General features: G+C 40.0%; 1 protein-coding gene across 3 annotated transcripts in view; it reads left to right on the top strand.

The window, feature by feature from the left end:
- The first annotated feature begins 642 nt into the window (after positions 1 to 642).
- The window catches only part of Myh13 (myosin heavy chain 13), a 62,943-nt gene continuing 41,063 nt past the window's right edge, over positions 643 to 22,522 (top strand). For 2 of the 3 annotated variants that reach the window (XM_078042893.1, XM_005332875.3), the window contains exons 1-13: positions 643 to 799; positions 2,506 to 2,556; positions 9,455 to 9,670; positions 11,360 to 11,503; positions 11,590 to 11,746; positions 13,268 to 13,295; positions 13,608 to 13,719; positions 15,449 to 15,541; positions 17,802 to 17,865; positions 17,960 to 18,058; positions 18,162 to 18,265; positions 19,798 to 19,936; positions 22,019 to 22,137. In XM_078042893.1, coding sequence (XP_077899019.1) covers positions 9,467 to 9,670; positions 11,360 to 11,503; positions 11,590 to 11,746; positions 13,268 to 13,295; positions 13,608 to 13,719; positions 15,449 to 15,541; positions 17,802 to 17,865; positions 17,960 to 18,058; positions 18,162 to 18,265; positions 19,798 to 19,936; positions 22,019 to 22,137 — 1,263 coding nt within the window. In that variant the 5' untranslated portion in view covers positions 643 to 799; positions 2,506 to 2,556; positions 9,455 to 9,466. The remainder of the gene's footprint in view (positions 800 to 2,505; positions 2,557 to 9,454; positions 9,671 to 11,359; positions 11,504 to 11,589; positions 11,747 to 13,267; positions 13,296 to 13,607; positions 13,720 to 15,448; positions 15,542 to 17,801; positions 17,866 to 17,959; positions 18,059 to 18,161; positions 18,266 to 19,797; positions 19,937 to 22,018; positions 22,138 to 22,522) is intronic. The other variant, XM_078042894.1, reaches the window with a different exon arrangement.

The following is a 22,522-nucleotide window of genomic DNA, read 5'->3' as shown; positions in this document are numbered from 1 at the left end:
AAGGGATCCCTTGAACCCAGGAGTCCAGGCCAGCCTGAGCAACATAGCAAGACCTTGATTCGAAAAGCAAGACCAAACACAAACAGGATATAAAAGCTTAAAAATAGAAATATTCACTTCCGCCTAGGAACAATGAGTGCAGGGCAAAACCCATTAAGAACCTAATATCCATGATGACCTCACTACATCATTTCCCAGAACCCTTGAATGGTCCAGAAAATGTTAAATTCTATATTAAATAATATTAAGGATATTAAATAAAGCAAAAAAAATGAGTAATACACTTTGGAAAACTTTCCTCCTACAGTGAATTTTTAACAAATAAACAAATTATCAAGACTGGCTGTGTCAAATGGTCAATCTTATATTTTCCAGGAATTTCTAAAACAAGAAATACTACTCCATCCACATCAATGCTAGGTAGGTGAGGTGTAGTTACTGTCCATGCTATTGATTACCCATCACTTAACATATCAGCCTGAATTTCTGCCCTTCTCTGACCTTCTTACCACACTCTGCCCCAGTTCCACTCAGCCCCTAGGACTCTCTAAGTCTCAAAGATCTGTGTCCAACGTCAAAATCCCCATGCAGCTGACTTGGCATTATGCAGCCTCCGCTGGTCATTTATCCAAGTAATTTAACAAGAGTGAGAGATCAGGGCTACGACGCATTTACATCTAACAAGTAAATGGTGATCCCCCAAATATAGCCAAGTTGGAGTGCTGGGCTGGCAGATTTGGGAGTATAAAGAGAACTGGGGGCCACACTCCTGAAATTGCTCCGACCGCAGCATCTAAAGGTAAGTACGCACAAATGTCTGCTTTTTTCCTCCATGTAGCAATGATTAACCGGATCAGATTACCAGTGAAGAAGGGAAGGTGACACAGAGCACTTAAAATGTAAAGTCCCTTGTTAAGGGCAATGTCAGAGATAATATGGCAAGGCAAGACACCTGTCTCTTCAAGATTTTACAAGGGGCAAAAAGTCAAGAATAAAAGCAATTATGACTAAAAAAAAATCCACGCTGCTGAACAAAACTGAATATAACGCTTAATCCACCCCCCATTCTCAAAGTTAATTTGCTATTCAATTAGCAAATTAACATGTTAACTCATCTCCTCTGTGATTGCCTTGAATATTTTTATGATTACTTAAATCTCTGATTGCAGGAAGACATCAACTCATCGAATTATTCCACATTTTATCCATGATAGGATGCATCATCATCTGGTTGTTATTGACAGGTTTGCAGGCTGGTCCGGTATGACGTGCCTTCAGGACTTTCAACTAGATCCTATCTGACAGCACAGTAGCATCCGTCACAATGACTCCAGCTTTCAAAGTCTTGTGGTGCTTTGATTTCAGGCCACCATTACATTGGAGAACTTTCTGTCATAGACTCAAAAAGGCTGAAAGGAATTTTGAAGATTTTCTGGTCTGTTTGATTTTACAGAAGGAAAGGAAAACTTAAATCATAGCAGGTCCTTAACAGAATTGTTATTAGAAACCTATGGCTTTGCCTCCAAGTCTTACCCTTTTAGAACTAAGGATTCAGAATATAATATGCAACAAATTATTTTTTTTCTGAGAAATTTGTGTGCTTATTAGGATATATCTGGAGTTTATTAAGACTTGTGAAAGGAGAAGGGAGAAGGCAAACAAAATAACAAACCAAATGTGGTTGAAAGGATGTCATGAACTGTATCCCTACCTCCATAAAAGTATTTTATGATAAATGGAAAGTTTGCTTAAATTAAAATTTATACCCCAAAATTTCAAACTCAGCTCCATGAATTAGTCACATAATTTCTAAACTTCTAGAGATGAGATTCCTTAGTATTGATGAGTTTTCAGCTACCCACCTTCATCTGCTCCAGGGGAATTTAGGGCATGTAAGAGGACCTTTCTTAGAACTCTTAAAGAAATCTTTGCCCACAATTCACAACTTTTCTCCTACTGGCAAAAGAATTTGACAGCTGCTCTATAGTGTCCAAGTTACACTCTAGATCATTCCCCCTTTCTCCTTTCTTTGTCTTTGATTCCAACCAGAGTCACCCCTTCAACAAGACGCAAGTCCTCTAAGCCTTAATTTTGACTCAACACTTCTTACTCTCCCTTGTTCAAAAATTTATTTCAGCATTTCTTTTAACCCTGACTAAATTTTGAATTCTTGTAGGACAGAAACAGGATTTCTTTCTTATCTGTTTCTTTTCTTCCTTCCTTCCTAAGAGGCTGAATAGTTGTACATATGGAAGTTTCTAAAGAAAAAAAAAGTGTTGTTATTAACCAATTATATCTAAAGAATGATAAGTTGATCAAAACTAAAAATGCAAAATGGAAACTTTTTTTTCATCTCACCACACCTACTGTGTATCTATTCAAATCTAGTAAACCAGAACAAACACAATTTCTGGTAAACCAGAACAAACCCAACTTACTTAAAGTCTTTGCAATTCACTCATTTTTTTTATTTGTTTGTTTTTGATTTCTTGAATCACCCCTAAGAAGACACTTCATTCCTGAAGGACACTCACCAACACTTTGGGAACCGAGAAGGTAAGATCTACTTTTGACTTAATCCTGAATGCAGAAAGGGAAAACAAACATTATTTTGCACATTCTCATTCTTGCTATATGCATAAGTAGTGGAAACCAATGAATTTGAGATCAATTACTAAAGTATTCTTAAAGGCAAATTTTAAAAATGTGCAGGTTTTGCCAAAGGAAAAATAACTTCCCAAGAATTTGCTCACTACATTGAAATGTGTAAAATAGATTATAGAACTTTAATGAGCAGTCTCCAGATTTGTACACTTAGTTGTTCATAGGATCAAGATTCAGTTCACATACTACTAACTTGACTGTTTCTTAGGCAGAATTTTCACACCTGAATTCATGCAGCCATACCTTTGCTTATAAGTAATGCTGAAAGAATGAAGAGGGATCATTCAAATTTATGCCCCATGTGGTAATCAAACTCCTTTTTCCAAAATTTTTGTGTCTATTCAAGGTAATTCTAAATGAATTAAAATCAAAGGAACCAAAGTGTAATTGATTCATGACCACATTGTTGCTGACCAGACAATGACAGAAAATGGCTGAGAAATTTCCAAGAGAGGAATGAAAACCAAGAGCGGTGTCGTGGTACCCTGAAAACAAAGAGAGAGGGGAGCTCTCGGAGATAGGGATGGAGATTAGGCAGGTGGGGGTGGTTATATCCGTTGGCAGGTTCTTGAAGACAGGAGAAGAGGAGGTGGTTGAAGGGGCACATATGTAGTATAGGAACAGATCTTGCTCATGGAATGAAGAAGAGGCTAATTAAGGTTGTTTCTGAGAATAAATTCAGGGGCCATCAGGAGTCATCTGGCAAGAAAGTGGGGCCAGATCTAACAAGGTGAATTTCATTAGCCAGGAATAAATGGTTTTTGTCCTTGAGTCCCAACACAGTCGCATAAATATAGGGAGAAGATCTGACTTAGCAACCGCATGCACGGAGAGGATTGAGGGGCTTTGCTAGACAGTGAATGGTGAGTCAGCAGAGGGACATGGTTGCCAACAGGCAGTCACCACCTCAGCCATTACACCTAGGTCAAGAGAGGTGAGGGCACACTCTGATGGAGGAGGACATGTGGTTTGGATATCACACTTTAAGAGATTAGCAGGAGTAGATTCAGAGTAAAGTGACCAGGACAGTAAAGGAGATTCAGAAACACATCATGGAAGAAGCAGATGAAGATGGAAAATGGAGCGGGGCCTATTTAACACAGAGAAGATAAAGTCAAGAACACAGGACAACCATCAAGCAAATGAAGAGGTATCGTGTTGCAAGACTTGAACTTGTCTTACTGTTACCAAGAGCTGGAATGAGAATGAATCATCCTGAAGTTATGGGAACATGATTTCCATTCAAAATGAGAAGAATCCTTAGCCTGTCAAAGTGGCTTAAAATAGAAATGACTTGTACCTGAAGATATTCAACGAGGCTGGATGACACCTGTGTAAGAATATTACTGAAGACTACTCAAGTCATTAGATAATACAATTAGTAGATACTGGGCTCTAAGTCATGGTTAGAATAGATTTTTTTTTCTCTACCTGAAAATTAATCGTAGCTTGAGGCCCACATGGAAAAGTCTACTTCTTCTAAGAAGACTAAAAACTATAATTTAATCATCAGTTATTGTAATCTTTCACCAACTTCAGGATTAGCATCACAAATTTTGTAATATCCATTTAAAATCAGTACTATTAATTCACTTAATAATATATGTCTCTTCATTATTTTTTTTAGTTTTTTTTCTAACTTTCCCTGAATTTTTACTGTGAAAGTATTAACCAGATACATCAGAATCAGCTGAGAAATTTATAAGATATTAAAAATCTCAATCCAGACCTTCTAAAAATTCCCAGTTGGATTCATATGCACATTAAAGTCTCAGAAATATTGCTTTTTATTGCTGGTATAAATGGATGTAAAATACTCTCAAATGGGAAACATTTATTATCCTGTTTTATCAATTCTTATTTTCTTCACATTTTTTCATAAAATGTTACTTCTGAAATTGGGATGCCTATTACAATCTATGTAAGGAATAGTATGGTTTCAATTAGCTATATTTTCTTTCTCTGTGGATCACACAATTGATGGCATCTTATATTTTGATATAATAAGGTAATGATAAGTTGTACAACATGGTGAAATATGGCTGTAATTTCAGCTACTGGGGAGGCTGAGGCAGGAGAATTATCAGTTCAATGCCAGCCAGGGCACTTTAGTAAGACCCCATCTCAAAATAAATTTGAAATATATATTAAAAAAGAAAGAAGAAGAAGGGTGGAAGCTGAGGATGTAGCTCAGTTGTAAAGTGTTTGCCTCACATGCATGAGGCCCTGGGTTTAATCTCCAGTACCAAAAAATTAATAAAGTTAAATAAATATATAATTACTAAATTAAGAAATATTTGCCCAAGATCATTTTGTGCACAAGCAATGGGACTATGTCATGATCCTAGCCTTAGAAAAGCAAAGTAGTTTCAGAAAAGCAAAATAATAATTTAAACTAAATAACAATTTAAACAATTTTAAATCCAAACCTCACTCTGAGGCCCTTGTAAATAGATCTGATTCTCTGGTCCCCACTACAGAGATTCTGTTGCAGATGGTTTCTATGTGTATGATCTCTAGCCATCACTTTTGGGTATGTACTTAACATTAAGTCAAACTAAATAATAGAAGCCTGTAATTGTACATTCTGCCTAGATTCCCTAATGCAAGAATGCAGCCATTCTCAAAGTGTGGTCCATGGATCCCTGGAGATCCCCCAAGAACCTTCCAGGAGATACGAGGTTAAAACAATTTCATAATAATACCCAGCTGACTTTCTAAAATCTCTTTCACTATATGAAAGATGTAAAATCATGGATGTATAAAACTGCTTGCAGTTTTAAAAATTAAGGTCTGGCACCAAACTGCACTTATAGTCATGATATTCTTCACTGCCATATAGTTGAACTAAAAAAATTTCTTTTCAACTAAAAAAGCCAGTTTCACTAAGAATTACTTATTTTTTTTTAAAGTAAGAATTGTTAATTTTATTTAATTTCAACTCTTATGTATACATCCTTTTAATATCTTTTGCAATGAAATGGAAAGTCCACTAGTGTTTTATGGTTATCTCTGGGGAAAATACATGTATAGTTTTATGAGTTGCAAGCTGAACTCGACATTGTACTCATGAAACACCATTTTTACCTAGAAGACCAACAATCAGACAAAACTGTGGGTTATTCAAACTTAGAGATTTACTAGACATGCTCCCAAAAATAAATGAAGTGTGATTGATTTTTGGAGGAAAAACATGCATTTACTAGAAATAAACTTGAGCCTTTAAACAAAAAATAGAATATAAGAAACTGTGTATCTGCCATCATTAGCTTGACAGCTTCCTAGTATTTAAGGATTTTTTCCAATGATATCACAGTGGCAACATTAATGATTGTGAGTTTTCAATAATGTGCAATGAAATGTTTCTACATATGGAAGTTCTGTATAACTCAGTGATCCACTATTTTCCAAATGGACATTATTCACAATTATTTGAAAAGGTGATTAAAATTTTCTTTTCTTTTACAAATAGTGTTGCTTTGCAAAACTGGACTTTTAAAATATTTATTTTAGCTCCCCCAAAATATATGGCAATACACTGTATACAGAAGCAGTCATAAGAACACATCTGTCTTCCGTTAGCAGGCATAAAAGAGATTCACAAAATTAAAACCAAAACTACCCTTCTTGCTAATTGTTTTCTTTTTTTCTTTTGCTTTGAAAAATGCTGTCTTCAGAAAAATGTTAACTTATGTTAAGATACAGGGGGGCTGGGGATGTGGCTCAAGCGGTATCGCACTCGCCTGGCATGCGTGCGGCCTGGGTTCAATCCTCAGCACCACATACAAAACAAAGATGTTGTATCCACCGATAACTAAAAAATAAATATTAAAATTCTCTCTCTCTCTCCTCTCTCACTCTCTCTTAAAAAAAGATATAGGGACTTTATAGTAATTTCAAAAGAATTAATAATTTTTTTAATATTCTTGATTTTAATATCTCATATGGTACATATCGAGAGGTATGACTTATATATATAGCAAAGTTCTTGGGTTCTCAGGAGTTTAATTTTAAGAGAGCCAAGGGGTCCTGAGACCACAAAACCTGAGAATGGCTGTCCTAATGAAACCCACTTAAGCCACAACACTGGGGGCTGCCTTCAGAGGAGTAAACCGGGAAAATGATGGATTCTTTTCCTTTCCATGTAATAACTGAGAAAATTTAAACTGCCTGACAGCTACAAGCCAGGGGCCCTCTTTGGAATTCTAGACTCCTAGCTATGAAATCTTAACCAGGAGTCCACAGAGAGTTCAGAACAGCCCCTGGCCAAAGTAAAATCAAATGCAACTTTTTTCCTCTATCCTGGGAATTGAACCCAGCAGCACTCTACCACTGAGCCACATTCCCCACCCCTTTTGAGACACTTCGGGGAACCTTAAATTTGCAATCCTTCTGCCTCAGCCTCCCAAGTCTCTGAGATGACAGGCATGTGCCATTGTGACCAGATCCAAAACACAAGTTAATCTGATTAAGGCCCAAAGCAAGGCAAGTACTTCTCTCTAGGCAACATAGAACTCCACAGAATCATAGGAAGAAAGGCCCTTTTTGTGGAGCTGGGGATGGAACTCAGGACCTCAAGCGTACCAGTCAAGTGCTCTACCACTGAGTCATATCCTCAGCCCAGAAGGGATATTTAAACCTTGACCAATGGAGAACAATATCCTAAAGGCTAAGATGGGGGAAAAATAACTATAATATGTTCAACTGTCTCACTTTTAAAAAGAGTATATAAAAGATTCCATTCAAAAAATGTTAAGTGCTCTTAAGAGGGATATGGGAAAGTGTGTGTGGTAATGTCATTTAATTTCATTTTATTTCAGTTACAGGAGAATAAATAGGAAGGAAAAGAAGAGTGAAAGGGAAGAAGGATGAGACATGGGGAAAACAAGTGGAGGAGTTGAGGGAAAACAGATCCAAAGAAGAAGTGAAAGAGGCAAACAGAGAGGACAGGAAGAAACCATAAAGTCACACAGCAGGCAGGAGCCTTAGACAGGGCCTAGACTGGCTTTATCATTTTAAGTGGCAAGAGATAGGAGCCCAGAGAAGTTAAATGGTCTGACCAAGGTCAATGCCTGGATTTTGGGATTGGGTTTTCTGATTTCTAAGCAGAGAATACACACAAAGAGAAGAGCCAGTAAAGGGGGGGGGGTGTTGATTATAGGAGAGAGTGACCTTGCTGTGGGACCATGTGCTGTTACTGCATTACCTAAGCAAGCGTGAGAAGCCAGTATTCTGTCATTTACTTGTCACTGGGCTATCTGCAAGTTCTACCGGGGATTCTCAGTTTCAAGCAACTATTTCCATATTCACTTAGGAACTGGGGGAGACCTCAAAGCCACAAGCTCAAACGGGAGGCAAAATTTAAGAAGATGCTTGAAGCCCCCTTTTACTGGGCTCACCAGAGTCGTCTTTCATTGGGACAGATGTGCACACCTGGGGCTGAACGAAGAGATGTTCCCAAAAGTGACACTCAGAAAGAAAAAACAATCCTCACACCTTTTTTGTTCCCTTTTGTTGTTGTTGTTAGTACTGAGGATTGAATCCAGGGGGGCTCAGCCATTGAGCCACATCCCAGCCCTTTTTATATTTTATTTTTGAGACAAGGCCTCCATAAGTTGCTTAGGACTGGCTAAATTGCTGAGGCTGGCTTTGAACTCACAATCCTTCTGCCTTCAGCCTCCTTAGTTGCGGGGATTACAGAAGTGCACACCCATGCCCAGCCTTAAATGTGCCTTTTACCTCATTCCTATTTGCCCACTGTAAGCCATAGTGTCGGAGACCAGCTCCAACAGGGGGTCTCAGGAGACGAACGGATGGTGAGGAGTCGGCGAAAGAGGGGGTGGAGAAACAACACAGACACCAAAGTGAAGGTGTTGATCCCAAACTTTACTTGTGAAGTTGATCATATATACTTTTCATTTTGGCAGGCTTACAGTACTTTGTGGTTACAAAACAGGAATCATTATTCAAACAAAACAAAATATTACATAGCTACAATTAGAATAGAATAATGTATCTTGGCTTATGCATAAGCAAGCATGTGTACTTTCAGTTCGCGTTTTGCTTTGAGCAGTTTCTGCTTAGTTAACTTTTAATAATAGTTACAAATGTCCCAAACTATTGGCCTATACCTTGACTATTCTTTCTTGACTTACTGACTGGAACCGGTGCCATGGTTACGGCAAGGGGTTGACTTGTTATTACTTTTAATCAAACAGAAGTAAGAGCACAAACCATTGTGCACAGGAACAAGAACAAGTTGCCCAGTACTAAGCACTAATCTATCTTCTTAACATTAATTTTTCTTCTCTAGATTTTAATTTAATTTCTCAAAAATTTCCCTGACAGGAATACAGGGAGTTTTTCTTTAGACATTAACAATTTACACTCCACAGCTGAATCATTGCATTTAGAGCAAACAGATCTATGCTTTAGAAGTAGTTACACTAATTGGGAAAGTCATGATTTTTCCTTTATACTTAATGGTCATATGAGAAATCAAAACCATACTTATTAAAGGAATACAAAAACAAATCAGCCCATTCCCAGAAACATACTGCGCTCCTCCAGAGGATGGACGCCTTGCGCCATCCACCTCAGTAGGGCCTTGCCATTGCCTGAGTCAGGGGAGGGGCGCAGCACCATAGTCCTGGTTGTAGATCCCTCAGGACCTAGCTCTTCCCAGAGCCTTTGAATCTGGCCCTCATGTTGAATAGAGATGACAGGTTGCCACCCTATAGATGCAATGTTCTCCCAGGTATGAGACTCAGTAATCCCCTGGTCTTCCCAGCTCCCTGCAGTCATGAGCTCAGATGCTGAGATGGCCATTTTTGGAGAAGCAGCTCCCTACCTCCGGAAACCAGAGAAGGAGAGGATCGAGGCTCAAAATCGTCCATTCGATTCAAAGAAAGCCTGCTTTGCAGTGGACGATAAGGAAATGTACGTGAAAGGTATGATCCAGAGCAGAGAAAATGACCAAGTCATTGTCAAGACCCTGGATGACCGGGTAAGTGCTGATCTCAAATGTCTTGGATAAGATGGGCGTCCTTGTTTTCCTTTGGAATGGAATATTAGAAATTGCATCTAAAGACAGATTGAAACTTACATCTCCCTGTTCTATAGTGAAGTTCTCACATCATACACCTTGCTCCTGTCTCTTTCCTTTGAGGGTTTGGGCTTTGAGGATTTTATGGTGTTTGCTTTGGAGAAAAGGGGAAGGTGCAGGTAAAAGACTTTGGACTACTTAAAGGCAAATTGATGCTATTGTTGCTGAACAGAAAACCAAATATAGCTTGTGGGCTGCACACAATCATTTTAAGAGGAAGCCCAGGAGGCACTGGCTAGTTTAGTATGGAGAATTGCAGCATGCCTTTCAATTCAGTACTTATTGGATACCTAGTAGGTTTCCATCAATGCATGGATCACTTTTCAAATATTTGCAGATCTTAGCACATTCCTTCCCCTAAACTTACCCATCTAGTGTAGGAATCAAGATGTATTTGGCAAGTGTGAGTCTCAACTCAAACTTAGACACATGAGACAGATTTTTCTCTTAGTTTTTTTTTCTTTATTATTGGACATAATCTCTGATTTCAGATCTTTATCACTGGGCTAGAAAAAAAATGTCTTCAGTCACTCTTGGGGTTGTCCCACCCTCAAGGTTGTGGCATATTCTCAACCTACACAGTCTTGTTTCGGGGTTGCATTACCTCCTAAAAGATCTATTTAGAAAATCGTGCCAGATCCTAAAGGTTCAGGATACAGAGACTTTTCTCTCATTCCTTTGGCCACAGTGGGGTCTCTCTTTCTAGTCAAAGGCAGTGGCACAGGAGGGCATCCTTTCTCAAGAATTTTAGGCTATAGCAAATCTCCTTCCTTTTACCTCTTCTGTAAAACCCTCAAACATCCTCTAAGCACTTTGGTTTTTTGGAAAACAAAATCCAGAAAGTCCTATAGGTTCCTTCTCTTTTCTGCCCTATTTTCTACCTCTCTTAAGAAAGAAGTACAGAGACAACTGCATGTTTGAGTGAGGATAGGCAGGAAAAACACAGAGTGGGGAAAAATCCAGTAATCGTCTTGAAATACTTTACTACTATGGACCATGCATGATGCAGGCTCAAATGTTCTAACTAGGACAGCAGGGGTACAAAGAATTGTGGGAGGCATGAAGAAACAAGGAAGAGAGGAAATAGGTCTCAGAAGAGGGAGCACTTGAAGGTGTCCAGATATCATTTCAATGAAGATATTTATTGAAGATAAAGGAACCCACTTGATCAAGGGCATTGAGGTAGAAATGCATAAAACACACTGGAGCAGTTCCTTCCAACCTTAAAACCTTTGTCACATCCCAGAACTCACAGCAAATCTGGTAAACAAAGGCAATCTACCTTGATAGTGGCTATTCTAAGCTCCATCTGGCCATCCTGAAGGCAAAGGGCTCTATAGCTCTGCACGCCTGTAACTGTCTCCTAGAACCCACAATGGCAGACTGATTGGGATCATCAGACCAGCACTGGTTTGACCAGAATCAGGTTAATCAAGGGCAAGTTACTTAAAGATCATCTCTAGACATGGAAATGACCGATAAATATATCACTGAATATACCACAGTATCTCACTACTTCACCCCTCCAGTGAAGAGGGGTGCAGATCATTGGCTTCCTCTCCATTGCTTGCTTTTCTTCTCAATACGCAGACGCTAACTCTGAACAGTGATCAGGTGTTCCCCATGAACCCTCCCAAATTCGACAAGATCGAGGACATGGCCATGATGACCCACCTGCACGAGCCTGCTGTGCTGTACAACCTCAAAGAGCGTTATGCAGCCTGGATGATCTACGTGAGTGCCCTTGAACATCGGTGCACATCATTTATTTCTCTGAGTAAAAACAAGATCTAAATGATTAATTTTTCTGATTTTCCCAGACCTACTCGGGCCTCTTCTGTGTCACCGTCAACCCCTACAAGTGGCTGCCGGTATACAACCCAGAGGTGGTGGCTGCCTACAGAGGCAAAAAGCGCCAGGAGGCCCCACCCCACATCTTCTCCATCTCCGACAACGCCTATCAGTTCATGCTGACTGGTGAGTCCTCTCTTTGTTCATGCTTTTAAAAATAATTGTCAGTTATTCAAGCTCGTTAGAGGCTTTGGCCATCTGAACAGTGCATGAACCAAAGAGCTTCAGATGATTTGGGGATGAATAGCCAGCAGTGCAAATCTTTTATTTACTGGTCATGATGCATGAAAAGTCCAGTGGTCATGGCCAAAGCCACACTAAGTCCATGCTTATTTAGGGAGCACAAAGAAATGTCCTGTCCTTACCTGCAAAGCACCCTTAGCATGGACATACTTAGAAGAGAAACTGTGTTAGTATCCACAAAGTTGTAAAAATAGGTGGAAAATTCTCCCTTTACCTGCTTTCCCCCTTAACTCAGGCTTCTGTGCATCTTCCCCGGATTTCCAAAGTGGCATTAGAAATAGAGATGTGGTGATACTGCCATGCCATTATCACTTTTATCTTCTCAACTTTTGCCTGATTTGACTCAGCACAGAGACAAGAAATAAAAGCCAGCATTCAAGATCGGAGGACACTTAAAAATCATCCAGTACAATGTCACCCATACTTCAATCATTTCTATCCCACATTTACAATCTTTACCCTTTCTGCAAACAATATTTGTTTTCTTTAACTGAAGTGACCTCAGTTTTAAAGGGAAGGTTAATATCACTATTAGGATGCTATAACAAAGTACTACAGACTGGGTGGCTTAAACAACAGAAATGTATTGTCTCACAGTTCTAGAGGCTAGAAGTCTATAATCGGGGTTTCAGCAAGGTTCTTTCCTTCTGAGGCTGTAGGAGAATCTGTTCCAGGTTTCGCACTTAGCTTCTGTGGTTTGCAGGCAATCTTTGATGATTCTTGGCATGTAGAAGCGTCACACTGCCCTCTGGCTTCATCTTCACATGGCATTCTCCGTGTGTGTGTGTGTGTGTGTGTGTGTGTGTGTGTGTGTGTGTGTCTTTAAATGTCCCCTTATTATAAGGATACCAGTCATATTGGATCAAGATTTCACCCTACCCTGAAAGACCTCATCTTGATTAATTACATCTGCAACTTATTTACATCTTATTTCCAAATAATTCTGAGGTTCCGGATATTAGGACTTCAATATATGAATTTTTTCAATCCATACACTCTCAGAAATAGTTTCTCATGAGTAGAAAATAAAAGTAAGAGAAAAATACCATGACAGCCAATAAGTGCCTACAAATTCTAAATAGAAGCTGTGATCTCCTACTTGCTCTGAACCTGAAACTGGCTTTCTTTGTTTCAAAGGGAGATGGAAAGCAAAGAGTTAAAGATCTACCAACATGAACAACTTTTACATGTGGGGTTCACTCTTCATCTCCCAGGCTTTCCATACATTCCACATTTAAGAAATCTGTACAAATTGTAGCCAAGATTAGACATGTTTGAACCACACCTCAAGTTCAAAATCCAAACAGGCCCTAGGTTCTTTAACTTTCCCCCAATTTGCTCTGTATTTAAATCCTACCTGTTTGTTGTTCACTTATTTTGTTTTACCTCCTTTTGTGTTTCTAGATCGAGATAACCAGTCCATCCTCATCACGTGAGTAACCTGTGTTTGAGCCCATGATGACTCAGAAGCCAGTTCCCATCCCTTCCGCTTTCCTTTGTCACATTTACTTTTCTTTTTGGTACTGGGGATTGTACTTAGGGGCACTTGATCCCTGAGCCACATCCCAGCCCTATTTTGTATTTTATTTAGAGACAGGGTCTCACTGAGTAGCTTAGCACCTCGCCATTGCTGAGGCTGGCTTTGAACTCGCAATCCTCCTGTCTCAGCCTTTGGAGCCACCGCTGGTATTACAGGCATGTGCCACCAAACCAGGCCTTTAACCATTTACTTTTAAATTGACAGTGGAGAATCTGGTGCAGGGAAGACTGTGAACACCAAGCGTGTCATCCAGTACTTTGCAACAATTGCAGTTACTGGGGACAAGAAGAAAGAGCAGCCAACAGGCAAAATGCAGGTAAGCAATGGCCTGCCCTGGAGGCTTATTAGAATAAGCATTTCTGACATATTGGGTGAGCGCCAAGGGTGTGTCACAGCTCAGATGAGCCAGGTAAACAGAACAGAAGTTTCCTCTTCTCTGTATTCTCACACAGAACATTTCCAATGCCAAATGTGTGAGGTTTTGTTGTTGTTGTTGTTGTTTTGTTTTTTCCCCCCACACCAGGCAATATCCTAATTCTCTATAGACACCCACTGGGGTAGGGGGTGGGAGCAGCAATCTTACAATTCAATTCAATTATGATACTAACTCCCTGGAAATAGTATCATATTCCATAAGACACCCCCCACTTCAGGTATCCATTGCAAGTCCCAGTGCTAAGTGGAACTGACCAGTTACACATCTAGGGCTCCTACAAACACCTTCTCAAGTTCAGTAATTTGCTAGAATGGTTCAAAGAACTCAGAGAAACACTTTACTTACTACTGGTATATTATAAAAGAAACAATTCAAGAACAACCGGTTGGAAGAGGGGTAAGACAGGGAGAGAAGCATGGAACTGCCATGCGACCTCCCAGCATCTCCATGGGTTTGTCAAGAATTCTCCATAGTTAAGAATTCTTACAGAGGTTCTGTTACATGGGCATAACCAACCAGATCATTGGCTTTGGTGATTAGTTTAAATTTCAGTCTCTCTCTCTCTCCCCTGAAATCTCCAGTCCTGTAATCAGTTCCCATGGCAACCAACCCCCATCCTGGGGCTGTCTGGGAACCCCCCCCCAGGCACCACTCATTCATTATTAGTATATAATAAGACACTTAGAACTTTGAAGATGCCAAGGGATTCAGGAGATTTGTGTCAGAAAACGGAAATATATATCTTTTATTATATCACAATCAGGGGCAAGGCAGAAAGTGGATTTGGGATCTAGCACTAGTTCCTTCAACAGTAGTTGAGTGATCTTGACCAACTCCACATGCCCTCTGGAGAAGGGAATGGAAACACCAGGAGTTTTCAAATTGAAGCACACATCAGAACCAATTAAAGGGCTTTTAAAAGGAATTGAGAGCCTCAGCCCATAATTTCTGATTAAGAAGGTCTAAAGTGGGATCCAATGTTTTGCCTTTCTAACATGTTTTCAGGTAAAGTTCTTACTGCTGGTCTAGGGACCACACTTTGAGAATCACTAGGTTTAACAGTTTCCAAACCTCTCTGGAGCCAGAAGGATAAGTGATGGAAGTGAGGTAGAAATCCTTTTTACCATAGTAGACTCCTGAGTAACAATTTTTACAATTTTTTTTTTTGCTACTTACAAGACATTTTTGAAAACCATTTTTTTTAATTGCACGATCTTTGAGGTCATTTCCCCTTCTGAACACAAATGTCTATGATATTAGGTGAGTACAGAGGTACATGTACTTAAAAACCCATGATTTATAATGAAATATAATCAGAGAAGAGAGGCAGTGTGAATGTCAAGATGGAGAGGATAATGTTCCATCCTAGAATCTGACATGACCAGGGGTTCCTTCCTTGCATCCTAATAAGAGCTTCTCTGGGGTAGGACCTTAAGACTCCTTAGGTGGGATCTGGTGGGGCCCTGGTATCTCCACATGTTTACACTGGACACCAGGTAAGACTGGTAGATACTTCTCCCTGGACCTTTCCCAGAGCACACACACTTTCCAGTCACCTGTGGGCTTCTCAGGAAGACAGTCCAAAGTCCTCTCTTCTCTTTGTTGTTAGGGAACCCTGGAGGATCAGATCATCCAAGCCAATCCCCTGCTGGAGGCCTTTGGAAATGCCAAGACCGTGAGGAATGACAACTCTTCCAGATTTGTAAGACCCAGCCCAGTTTTCACCTATCCCAGCCAACCACACCCTGTCCTTAAGTACTGGATGTGAAAAATTGTCACATAAACTAAAACAAACTGGGCCTTGTTCTACTCTCCAGCAATTCAGATTAATCTACTGAACTGGAATATTTTAATCCACTTTGAAAATAGTGTTGGCCTCTTCCTGGCAGAGGGAGGATTTAGCTGTCTTTCCCTAACTAGCCAACATCACCTCACAAGCATCCTGAAGCCTCAGAGATTCAAATTCTGCAAATAGAAATCAATTCTTGAATGCTAACATCAGATTCTCTAGATGGAGACATTTTAAACCTTATTTTGGCCACTTTTATAAGTGTGTAGTGATATCTAATGAAGGTTTTAATGTATATCTCCTAAATTGGTAATGATAGTGAACATCTCTTCATGTGCTCACTTAATATTACTGAACAACATCCATTGACTTAGCCACAGAATTCTTAGTGTGAATTAGGTTGGTAGATTTGACCTACTCCAAGTCAGGAAGTCCTAGGAGCTGCAGAAGAACTAGCAAAGACAAAAGGGATCCCAGTAGGAATTGGTTGGTGCTGAGTATATTAAAGTTAATCATTCTTCCTTCAACCATTTCACTTAGAAATAGCACCACCAAAGAGGTGTTTATTTCCACACTGGCAAATAAGCATTCAGCAATATGTTCAATTTCATTGGCCAGAGGAGCAAATACTCAAGAGGTACAGCCGTCATTTATGCCTCTAGTTGCAAAAGTGCCTCAGAACTTCTCACATCTCACCAGCTGGACAATCTCAAGCTCACATTTTATGGTCACCCCATAAAGATAAACAGTTGCTGATTAAAAAGTAGATGCATTCCTCAAAGACTGTAGCTCTGAGCCCTGGCCTTTCTTTCCTTAGATATGCACTTGGTCCCCTGTATACTACCCACTTGTACATCTGTCTTCTGGGTGCAAAACTAAGCCCTTCTTTGTGGGGGATCTGAGTGCATTTTACATGTGTAGAGATGTATTATAGTGCTTGGACCAATTTTAGCTATGGTGCTAATCTGATTCCACATTTAAGTAGAGATAATGCCTTTAGGACTCCCTGTCATCACATCCATTTATTCACCTTTATTTTTTCAAAAGGAAAATTTTGATCCTGAGCCAGAATTCATAAGCACTCTGTACACCTTCTGCCCTCCAGACCTTTGTAGGCTAGTAATTCCATTGTCTTCCAGAAATTAGCTAAAAATACTGAAGCCCCAATACTCTCATTCATGCATATGTCCACTGACCCTTCACAAACCCTTATAGGCCTCATTCAGAAAAAAGATTGAGAATATTATTGAGTACTGACCACATTCCAAACTGTGTGGAATAAACAAGTCAACATTTTTGCCCTTAAATTTGTTCACAGTATGGTAAGTACCAATTAAATGGATATGAGAAAGGGGCACACATAATTTCTATGTACTATGCACATATTTATATGTACTATGTAAATTAATACATATATAATTCACATGTATGCATTATATCTAAATTTTATAAAATAATATAAATTAAAGTATATATATTTTATATGTGTGTATGTGCATATGTGTATATATACATACACATTTATATATACATATATACACATACATATGTATGTGTGTATATACATACATGTGTAAGTATGTGTATATATATGTGTATGTGTGTGTGTGTGTGTGTGTGTGTGTGTGTGTGTGTGTTTATACTTTATTTATCACTCCCCAAAAAGGGAGAAACACAGACCCTGAGTTGTTCTTTGGGGAGCCAGATGCCTAGGAGTTAGACTTGCTTGTAGTAAGTAGTATGTAAAATCTCAGAATTAGCATTCAAAGGCAAAAAAAAGAAAGAAAGAAAAAGAAATTAGACATCCCATCCAAATAATCAATTCTAATATTTGAGAAAGTATTTGGGAAACAAGGTGTAAAAATAGTATAAAAATTAAGGAGCAGTCAGGAATGCGGTGGTTCCAAGCAGGGAGCTGGAGGGGAGCCTATGGATGCCCCCTGAGCTGTAGGAACAAGGTTGGGAACTCTGGATAGGGCTACCTGAGCCTTGGTCGGCTCAGCCTGGGGACTGCAGGAGTGAGACAAACCGAGACAGGAAGTGCTTATGCTTCTGGCTTCACTGCCTCCCTAACCCTGTGCTTCCCACCCATCGGTGATAGCACCTATCAGAGGTCTACACAGAATCATATAGAGCAAATGACTGTGGTGTTTTTCATCCTGCCATTGGACAGGGGAAGTTCATTCGGATTCACTTCGGAGCCACTGGAAAGCTGGCATCTGCTGACATTGAAACCTGTAAGTCTGGACACTTGATAAAAATACCTTGGTAGATTGCCACAAAGGTCACTCTTGGAAACCTGAAATTATTATTTTTGTTGTGTTACCTTAGATCTCTTGGAAAAATCCAGAGTGACATTTCAGTTATCTGCTGAGAGAAGCTATCATATTTTTTACCAAATCATGTCAAACAAGAAGCCAGAACTCATTGGTAAGCTCTCAGATATCATTCTTATCTTCCTCATCAGTGGCTTTGGGACAATACCCAGAGTAAGTTGTGTCTACAGTATTAAAAAGATCTTGGTGTTTTGCAGACCTGCTTCTGATTTCAACCAACCCCTTTGACTTTCCCTTCGTGAGCCAGGGAGAGGTCACTGTAGCCAGCATTGATGACAGCGAGGAGCTGTTGGCGACTGATGTAAGCATGAAATTAATTTGTTTATGCAGAGAATTAAGGAGTTTGAACTGACAGGCAGCTCAGGGAACTCATGAGAAAACTGGGACCCAGGGACACTAAGTGATTAGACCAAAGACAGGGATTGAGAGCTCAGAGAATGAGTCCAGTTTGCCCTTTTCCCTACTTAGCTCCACATCACAAGATTCCAAAATAAGAATCCAGGGGTTCTTCAAGCACACCATCACTTCTATCCTCTAATACTTGAATTAGAATAAATTTTTGCATTTATAAGCTTTGTAATGTAACATTTGTTGGAAGTTTTCAGGTTACAAAATCACCTACCTACACGGCTCAAGAAAGTTTAGAAAATATGAAGAAGTACAAAACAGAGAGGCAAAATAATAATAACAATAATAAACAACCTCACACTTCAATGCCTCTCCATTATTCTTTCTACCTGTCCTTGTAGGTTCACTTTAGGGACCTATCTCCTCCGTGTAACTATCTAGTCTGTGGCCTTTTACTTTGGGGAATAATTTGAAAAATTATTATCTCATTAAATCCACATGAAATTCATGTGGATTTAATGAGATAATATATAGATAGTGCTTTACCCATCCAAAGTTCCTCCACTCATCCCACACCCCCACCCCATTATGGATGAGCATCCGCTGCCTAGAGTGAACATTTGGCCTTTGGTTTTTTGGGGATTGGCTTACTTTGCTTAGCCTGATATTCTCTAACTCCCATCTAATCACCTGCAAATGCCATAATTTTATTCTCTTGTATTGCTGAGTAATATTCCATTGTGTGTATATATATATATATATATACACCAAATTTCTTTATCCATTCATCTATTGAAGGGCATCTAAGTTGATTCCACAGTTTGGCTACTGTAAATTGTGCTGCTATGAACACTAATGTGGCCGCATCACTGTAGTATGCTGTTTTTAAGTCCTTTGGGTATAGACCGAGGAGTGGGATAGCTGGATCAAATGGTGGTTCCATTCCCAGTTTTATCCAATGCACAGCACAAAAAAAAAAAAAAGGAGCTTTGCCTAAATTTGCTCCTTTTTCATTCGAAAACCAATGGTATTATATTCAGTGATCTCCTTTTCTAGATCTAATGTTCTATAATGCATTTATTTGATTCCGAACAATATTGGAACTCCTATGTTACAATGATAAACGTTCAAGCTTTGGGACTATTTCTCCATCGCTACCTATGTGATTTCCTTCCCACGATGATTCCTAATCGCCTCATCCAGAAAATAGCCCCCATCTACGTGCAGTGGGAAGGATTTTACTCAGTTCTTATTTGATGGACAAAGATAGATCATTCACGTATTCTTCCTACAATCACCTCCAGACACACAAACATGTTAAATAAATGGTTTTTACCCACTAACTTACCACACCCCACCCATCTTCCATTTATCGGAACAAATTTTATCTCATGTTCTGTAAGGAGGTGAGGTCTCTGCCAGGAAAAAGCTGCAGACAGATCCCTGGGTCCTGTTGAGACAGCTGGTCCTTTTTCCCCCTCTCAGAATGCCATTGACATCCTGGGCTTCAGCTCAGAGGAGAAAGTTGGGATCTACAAGCTGACAGGAGCCGTGATGCACTACGGGAACATGAAGTTCAAGCAGAAGCAGCGAGAGGAGCAGGCAGAGCCAGATGGCACAGAAGGTAACTTCTTTGAAGAAGGTGGATTTGACTCCCCATCTGTGTTTGTGTGTGGATGATACCATGGGAGCTAAACACTACATCTCAAGACTTGCTCTTCCAAAATTGTATAAGTGGAACTTGAGTTGTCTGAAGCTCAGGGTACCAACACTGGGGAAGTCCACCAGCTTGATCGGGGACTCCTGTAGTGGTGAATGACCAACCACTCTGCTAGTTTCCACATTCAAAGTTGGCCTGCTTTTTAAGGTAGAATTAATGCAAGAATATCATGAAGTGAACTTTACTTTCTTTCCAGGTATATCACTACTATTAATGTAAACAATACTGTCATAATCATTCTGGGCCTAAAATGAGGCCTTTGATAAAGTGGGGTCCAAATTTTGTTCTTTCTATCACTCCCACCTTGACATCTTAGTAAGGACTGGTGAACAAATGTTCCTCTTCCTAACTCATACCTGGCTGATCTCACCATTATCCTCAGAGAGGCTTGGGAGGAGAGCCTAGGGAAGCAGGAGGGCTGAACAGGGACAGGATTAACCCCTATGTGTCCTACTTATTGAACTTCTTATCTCTCACAATGTACCAATTCCTTGAACAGAAGGCTGGCAACGTGGGTCAACCCTGATGATTCCAGATTTATCTGTCATTCCCACAGGGTGTGAAGCAAAGTGTTTTTAGCCCTTGGGTAATAAAGAAGGAATTAGAGACTAGGCCCCATAAAGCCTACCTGCTTAGGTTAGTCCCTCCTCGGATAATCTCCCTTTTGTATCAACTCAAAATCCACTGGTTAGCCATCTCATCAGGGATGTGATAGCCTATTGTACACTCCTGCCACACTCAGGTGAAGAAAAGCGTGTATGCACACCCCAGGGAGCATGTCTCAGAAGCAGTCTTAGAATCTTGCCCATGATAACCTGTGCAGAATAAATCACAGGAGAGAAAGAATCCCGAAGGAATGAATTTCTGACTGAAGTAATCAGGGAAGGCTTCCAGGGGAGGAGCCACTTGCTTGGACTGTGAAGGATGATTAGGATTCTGGAAAATGTGGGGTAGAGGGAAGAATAAGCATTAGAACTGTCTCACAAGGTAGTCCAGAAAAGATTGTGCTGGTAAGGGAGGGACAGAGAGGGGTCCACTTTGGCTACAGAGCAGTCTGTGTGTAGTGGATTTGTAAGAGATTAATTATTTGGGCATAAGTTCTGAAAGTCCTTGAGTGCCAGGGTAAATGGTTTAGAACGTATTTGGCAAGCTACAGAAACCACTGACACTCCAAGTAACAAGGGAAGTGTGTGACCACCTGGGATTAATCAGCCAGCAGTCAGCTTGTCAACTCACCAACCACCCAGCCCAAGGGGTACCCCCAGGAATTCACATATAACCTATGCACATCCTCCAGGATGCTTTAAATTATCTCTAGATTACTTGCAATACCCAAACAATGTAAACACTATGTAAATAGCTGTGCTGTATTGCTTAGAAAATAAGGACAAGAAAAAGAAGTCTGTATATGTTCAGTACAGATGCAATCTTTTCCCAAATAATCCAAGGTTAGTAGAATCACACATGCAGAACCCACAGCAGATACTACAAGTGTAGTCCATAAGCCAAATAAAATTGCCCATGTTCAACTACTTTCAACTGTGAACACTTGAAGACAGGGCCAAGGTTTTGAGTTTCTCTCTCAACCATTAGCACGGCACTTTGTATAAATTAGGAAAGGGCCTAACATGTATTGTCAACTGTCCACATGGTCCTTTACTTTAGTACCATTTTATGTATTATCAGACTCTAATATTACTATGAAAGTTATGTCTTTTTATGAAGTTGAAATATCAGTAGGTCAAGATCAAACAAAAAGTTAATTGCTGATAAAGGTTATATCCAAGAGGCAAATTGCAAGTTCTTGAGACAGGTCCCTGGACTATGAGTCCAAACCTCACTGAATCAGTGCAGTCCTGTACATATGGGAGAATGCAGAGACATCAAAAGGACTCATAGAAAACATTTCTGGGAGGAACAAGAGCCTCATTGGGCACCTTAGAAGTGGCTGCTTTTTTGCATGACACATTTCTCCTCTTCTGTCAGTGGCTGACAAAGCTGGGTACCTGATGGGTCTGAATTCTGCAGAAATGCTGAAAGGCCTGTGCTGTCCCAGGGTGAAGGTTGGAAATGAATATGTCACCAAAGGGCAAAATGTCCAACAGGTAATGGAGATGCTTCAAATCCAGTTGATGAAGGTATTTTGCTATTTTAATCATCATATTAAAGTCTTCTCAGTGACAGTTTTCAGAAATACATATGAAACTGGTTTGGGCATTAAGGAGGAATTCATTTTAGACCTCAGGGGGAACTCAAGTCATGCCAAAGAAAAAATGCCCACCCACCACCACCCCCTGGGTGTTACGAGTGCCGGGAATCAGGCAGTGAAGAACCCTCTAGAGCCAGGTGGCTTTTTCTAGCATCTTTACTGAGGTGGCATGGGCTGTTATCTTTCTCCTTCTCTATTTATCTTTGCTTAGGCAGAGAAGCTTTCTCCACCTCTTTGGGTGGATGACACCCTCATACTTCCCAAGTTTACATATCTGTGTT

Source organism: Ictidomys tridecemlineatus, chromosome 3, assembly GCF_052094955.1.
Source record: "Ictidomys tridecemlineatus isolate mIctTri1 chromosome 3, mIctTri1.hap1, whole genome shotgun sequence".
Taxonomy (NCBI): Eukaryota; Metazoa; Chordata; class Mammalia; order Rodentia; family Sciuridae; genus Ictidomys; species Ictidomys tridecemlineatus.
The sequence above is the reverse complement of the archived record's forward strand: the minus strand, read 5'-3'. Positions and strand labels throughout refer to the sequence as shown.